The 6366-nt window shown below is 37.9% G+C and overlaps 1 protein-coding gene across 1 annotated transcript in view; it reads left to right on the top strand.

Moving 5' to 3' along the window:
- Positions 1-6366, top strand: part of LOC106876261 (uncharacterized) — a 95865-nt gene that overhangs the window by 64696 nt on the left and 24803 nt on the right. The window contains exons 12-13 of the mRNA XM_014924751.2: positions 798-1006; positions 4741-4831. Coding sequence (XP_014780237.1) covers positions 798-1006; positions 4741-4831 — 300 coding nt within the window. The remainder of the gene's footprint in view (positions 1-797; positions 1007-4740; positions 4832-6366) is intronic.

Genomic DNA, 6366 nt, shown 5'->3' with positions numbered 1-6366 from the left:
ATCTTTTACCTTTTATCTTTTACTTGTTTCACTCATTAGACTGCGGCCATGCTGGGGGGACCGCCTTGAATTTTTAGCCAAATGAATCGACCCGTGTACTTAGTTTTTAAAGCCTGGTACTCATTCTATTGCTCTCTTTTGCCGAACCGCTAATTTACGGAGACGCAAACACACCAACACCGGTTGTCAAGCGGGGATGGTGGGGTGGATCAAACACAGACACAAAGACATACATACGCATAGATACATACATATATACGAGGGGCTTCTTTCAGTTTCAGTCCACCAAATCCACTCAAACAGCTTTGGTCAGCTTGAGGCTATAGTAGAAGACACTTACCCAAGGTGCCACGCATCTGTTTACATGCCTTTGCTTAATTACCTTTCTCTCTTTATTGAATAATATATACATTCAAGGCGACACAAGCTATAACATGGGACAGAACCCGGAACCATGTGGTTGTGAAGCATCGGTTTCAAGTCATGGTAGTAGCTGACAGACACCTCCCATCACACATAAGGCAGGCTTCCATACAGTTTTCGTCTACCAGATTCACTCATAAGGCATTTATCTAAGTCGTCGCGCTGTGGGACTGAACTTGAAAGCACATGGTTATAAAGCAAGCTTCTTGACCACACTACAACGCCATGCTAGCGCCCATATAGAGAGTCTTTTTTTCTTTATTTTATTATTAAAACATCAAACTAGGATTTTTACCTTTTTGCTTTTCAATCACTTTTTTTATCCCTCGTCTTACTTTTGACCTATTGACTAACACAAATTCATTTACTCATAGCGGAAAAATGGATAGTTACTTTGAGCTCAGCCACTACTATCAATCGCCTTACAATGGATTTCGAAGGGTCAATCCTCAACGAAGAATATTTCTATCTTGGCAGTTTGAAAGCCATTGATCAAAAATACAATATTAACCTTCGGGACATTGGAAAATTGCTTTGTTTGCACTTGACTTGGTATCCCAGCTTTGATATAAATAACCGTACAGTAAGTATAATTATACAAGTCGAGACCTTGTTTGTTCTTGTTATTGTCGTTGTAGTTTCAATATTAACAATAGTGTAAGGGCGGCGATCTGGAAGAACCGTTAACAAGCCAAACGAAATATTTAACGGCATTTCGTCCGTTCATACGTTCTGAGCTCAAATTCCGCCGAGGTCGACTTTGCCTTATGGGGTCGATAAAATAAGTGCCAGTTGAACACTAGGATCGATGTAATAAATTTACCCTCTCGCCCGAAATTACTGGCTTTGTGCCAAAAATTGAAACCAGTATTAATAGTGTGGTTTAGTATTTCATTATATGCCTGTATATTTGTGTGTGTGTGTGTGAGAGAGAGAGGGGAGAGAGAGAGAGAGAGGGAGAGAGAGAGAGAGAGAGAGAGAGAGAGAGAGAGAGAGAGAGAGAGAGAGAGAGATGTGGTGAAAGAACAACAAGCAGGATGTATTAGATTGGTACACACGAAAAAAAGAAATCTTTAATGCTTCGAGCTTACACCATACTGCAGAAAAGATAGATGAGAAGAGATAAAAGAGGTAGAGGGAAAAAATATCTGAATTAGACGGTCAAGGCATACTGAAGTGACTGGAGGAGGAAGTAGTTAGCTTAAGACGTGAATGGCAAGGTAGACAACAGTGAACTGGCATGTGTGTGTGCACGTAAGTACGTGTGTGTATGTAGGAAGCTAATGTATGCGTGTATATTGTATGTATAACTGCGATCGCGTTAGTTGGCACACGTGTGTGTGTGTGTGTGTCTGTGTGTGTGTTTATGCATAAAGCTAATGTGAACTTGTGTTTATGTGAGCATGGCAGTTTGTGTATGTATGTTTGGCTGATGCAAAGTATGCGTGTATACTCTATGTGTTTGTGCGTGTGTGTACGTGTGTGTGGGTGTATGTATGTGAGTGAGGCTATCTCATATATATATATATATGCGTATAAGGCTATCAAACGTGTGTGCGTGTGTGCGTGTGTGTCCTGCTTTTTAGTTGGTGTGTACGAGGTTATCGGACAAAGTGTGTGTATATGAAGATGTGTACGTGTATATACTGTGTTTGTACGTGTGTATATGTGTGTATAGGCGCTTCTATGTGTGTGTATGAGGCTATCAGATGTATGTGCGTGTTATTCCGGACAGAAATGTTAGGTGACAAAAGTGGTAAGTGTTAGAAGTCTGTGTGTGTGTGTGTGTGTGTGTGTGTGTGACAGCTGTTGCAGAGAATAACAAGTTGTGAGGAAATGGTGTGAGACCGAAGTGTAATTCCCGAAAAGGTTCAGTAAAACATTAAAAATTCTCCGGTCGGTTTGTCCAATGTACGAAGAGTGACAAAAAGAACAGAAGATGCAGTAGATGAGATTGCTGGTGGTAGAAGCGGTGGCAGTTACTGGTGAGGGTAGTCATGTTAGAGCGGAAGAGACAGATGCGGTAGCACGTATGAGAGCATGTGAAAGAGCCAGGTTGTGTGCCGGGAATGGGAAAGAAGCTACTGACCACTAAGTCACATAGGTTGCAGCCCCGTTTGATGGAGGGGAGGAGTAGGTTGAAGAACATGTAGGAAGTGGAGAGATCGGATAGAAGCCAGTGGAAAGCACATAAACTGGTGTTAGGAGAGTTGAGTCCTGGGATGATAGATGAGTGGGTAACAGAAGCGGGTGAGACTGAGACGGGTTCTGAGAGAGAACGCAAATGCGTGGTCAACAAACCAGGTAGGGTGAAGGGCAGTTTGGATAACAGTATGGAGTATCCCCTTTGGATGAAGTGGCAAGCCATGAGTTAAGATTGTCACACAAAGTCCTAGTTGTCACTACACAGCCGATGAAGAGGAAAGGACTTAGAATAGAGGATGGACAGTTTGATCTGGGGAGGTTGGGAAGAGAAGAAGTTGAGGTAGGGATGGTATTCTGTGGGCGTATAGTGGATAGAGGTGATAGGAGAGAAGTGGTTCATGACAACAGAATACCTAGAAAATTAAAACGGAGGTGTTTGAGACAGAGCAGGAGAATTCAAGGGTGGGATGGAAGAAAGAGAGGGTGGAGTAAAGTTGTTCACAGAGGAGTGGGGTCGCGCTGGTATAGTCGTCGCTGTACCGATCGTATGGCTCATAGGACGATAAATTGAGAGGATACTTGGGCCTCAACGTGACCGACGTACAAATTCGCGCTGTTGCGGTCCATTCTCGTTCTCATAGCTATTCCTGATTCCTGATGTTAAAGCTCTCCTGCGAACGAGAACCAATTGAAGGAGAGTACCTGCTCACCTAAACAGAGGAGGGTAGAGGTGATAGGCTGAGAACAGGACGTAAATAGAGGAAATGGTTTAGTACAAGGAGGCCTTCATCGTTGTGGTTAACAGTATAGAGAGATTATTATTATTATTATTATTATAACAACCAATTACTGATATTTCTGAATGTGTTTTACACGTACGTAAAAGGTTGTTACGTAGGTACAACTGTCACCAGTCGATTACAATGAAATACATTAGTGGAATAAAGTTTCTCCCAATATCTAGTAAACAGCCTAAAAAGTCACATAAAGCCATAAGAGTGACTACGGTTGAACAAGTTTCTAAGGAGAGTGGAGGCATTTAAAAGGTATACTACAAAAATATAAGATTGCAAATTACATATGGTACCAGTTTTGTTGAGTAAGACCTTCACTTCAGATCTTAGATAGGGGTGGAGAAGAAAATAAAATAAAATAGTAAATAGGTTGACTGAGAGACCGGGGAAAGATACAGAAGTAAATGAGAAGCAAGATGTGTCTCTATAATAAAGTGATGTTAACTATTTTCCTTAAGGTAATGCTGGAACTTTAATTTTAATTTATTCTTGCAATTTGCAATTATTACATAGCATTTGTTTGATAAATTCTCACTATTTGCAAGTAAAACTTTCAAGACTTCACACGAACAGTCTGCAGGCTCGTCCACCGCCTTTGTAACCTGAAGCTATCTATAATGAAACAATAAATGTGATACATGTGTTCGTGTCGAAAGCCATTTCACTAATATTAATATTGCATTGTTTGTTTTTGATATATTCGTCGGTTTTGTTATATTCGTCATTATGTATTCATTTCCTCTTGTCATAATACTCGTGTGACATCATTGAATAAACAGTGTTAAAATTGTCATGATTTCCAATAGACTACTGATAAAGAGGTCACATTTATGCACATCCGCATGTGTTACCTTCATGATTTAAAAAAAAGAATCTCATTATTTGTCTGTAATGATGGAAGTTTGTCTGTGTCTGAAAATCATGAAGAAGAGCCGTACGCCCTCAAGTGACAATGTGAACCAATCGTTGACGCTGCAGGGATTTTCTTCCTGCTGCGCTAAATAGTTTTAAAGTGAGTCAGTCAATGCAATCTGATCCTACTCTTGGAACATGGAGGTTTAAAGACAGTGACTCAGTGAGGCGAGACGGTTACGGTGTGCTGCAAGCTGTAGGATTTACATTGGAGTGGCCTTCTCCTAAGTGAATTACCTTACAAGACTGGTGTTTGTCCAAGTTTCGTCCTCTTTATGCCAAGATAGACACATTACGTTGTATGGTTCTTATCTTATAAGACCGATAAAATAAGTAGCAGACAGCTAAATGGAATTGAAATAATTACTAAAACCAATACAAAGTAGTGCCCACTCCAACAGGTTGATATCAGGAAAAAAATTCTAAAAAATAAACGATTTTCTATTTCTTATTTTTTTCTTTTCAGCTTACTTTGACTCGTGAGCAAGAAAAGTATACGTTTCTGACTTCAAGTCATAATATCGCGCACCAAGCAACATATCCTGTCAGCACCTGCCGTAAGTATACTAAAAAACAAATCAAGGTAGTTAGCATAAAGTATGGTGGTAGTAGTAGTAGTAGTAGTAGTAGTAGTAGTAGTAGTAGTAGTAGTAGAGGCAGCAGCAGCAATGGAATAGTTTGTCATATTATTCCTAATGAACATCTTAACCGCATGCACAAAAAATCTAATCAGCCAAAACCTCATATAGGTCATCATGTAAAGAATATTTCTCTTAAATTATCCAAGCAAGCCTCTACTGTAGAAATAGTTAATAATAATTCTGAATATTATAATGGTGCTCTGTTCAAAAGTGGTGTTGAGGATAAGGTTCAGTTCATTACTACCCCTTATGCTAACAACTCTGATTTTTGCATGATTTCTACACAGAAATATGCAAAATATATTAATACATCACACAGCTCAACCGTAAATTATTGCAAATAATCGAGGAAATGATAAGTCTAATATAATCATATCTAATATTAACAACCACATTAATAATGTAGCTGGTGGTGGATCTGAGAATAAAGACAATAAAAGCCCTGATATGCCTGTAGACAAATAAGTTAATAAAACTTACAAACGACAATAGTCAATCGAAAAACTTTGAAGGTAAATACGCAGCCAAACATAGCAGTAAAAACTATGATAAAATTGAACATATGCTAAATGTAAGAGTAAAGATGAAACGAATTACCAGTGCATACTAATCCAAATACACTATCTAACCTAAGCGACAGGAAAGGAATTAGCATAATCCACTTTGACATTTTTAAAATAGAATATTCAAACTTCGCATCTTCAAGAAAACCAACAAAGGGTTAAAAATTGCTACTACTCACGAAAAATAAAGATATATCAAAACGGGAAAATTAAAGATAACATGATTTAAAACGCCATTCACAAAAAAGCTCTAGGACAGATATAACTAATGTTTACTTTAATATATTATGTTATAAAGCTTTTCTTCAAATCACGCATTTCATTGCATTTTATATAAGTAATCAATTAGATTCGCTTACTCTACATCATATCTTGCAAATATTATAAATACTATAACGCCAGTAAAACGAAGAAGTATAATCAAAGTTATACACACCCACACACACAAAAGAAAATAACACAAACTCTCAGACTTACTCTACAGATCTGTATAGCCCCAAAATGAGTGAGATTCAGAATTTAGAAAACAATAATACAAAATCTTACAACTTTAATACAATACAACGGTCGTCAATCTGATGGTAACGTAATTAAGAAACAAAATAGAAATGATAATCCTGTACATCCTGCTAGTAACATAGCGCATGAAATCAACACTAGTAATTCTTATCCTAATAATGATAATAATAATAATAATAATAATAATAATAATAATAATAATAATAATAATAATAATAATAATAATAATAATAATAATAATGTACCAGGCAGTGGCTCTCATGGCTTCTGATCTTAATTGATTGGAAGTGTTATCATGTACGTTTTGTCTTGGTATAAAAGATGGGCTACAGCAAATATTCTGCTTAATACCACAGATTTGCTTGTCAG

Source organism: Octopus bimaculoides, chromosome 14 (assembly GCF_001194135.2).
Source record: "Octopus bimaculoides isolate UCB-OBI-ISO-001 chromosome 14, ASM119413v2, whole genome shotgun sequence".
NCBI classification, from domain to species: domain Eukaryota; kingdom Metazoa; phylum Mollusca; class Cephalopoda; order Octopoda; family Octopodidae; genus Octopus; species Octopus bimaculoides.
This window is presented reverse-complemented; position numbering and strand designations above follow the sequence as displayed.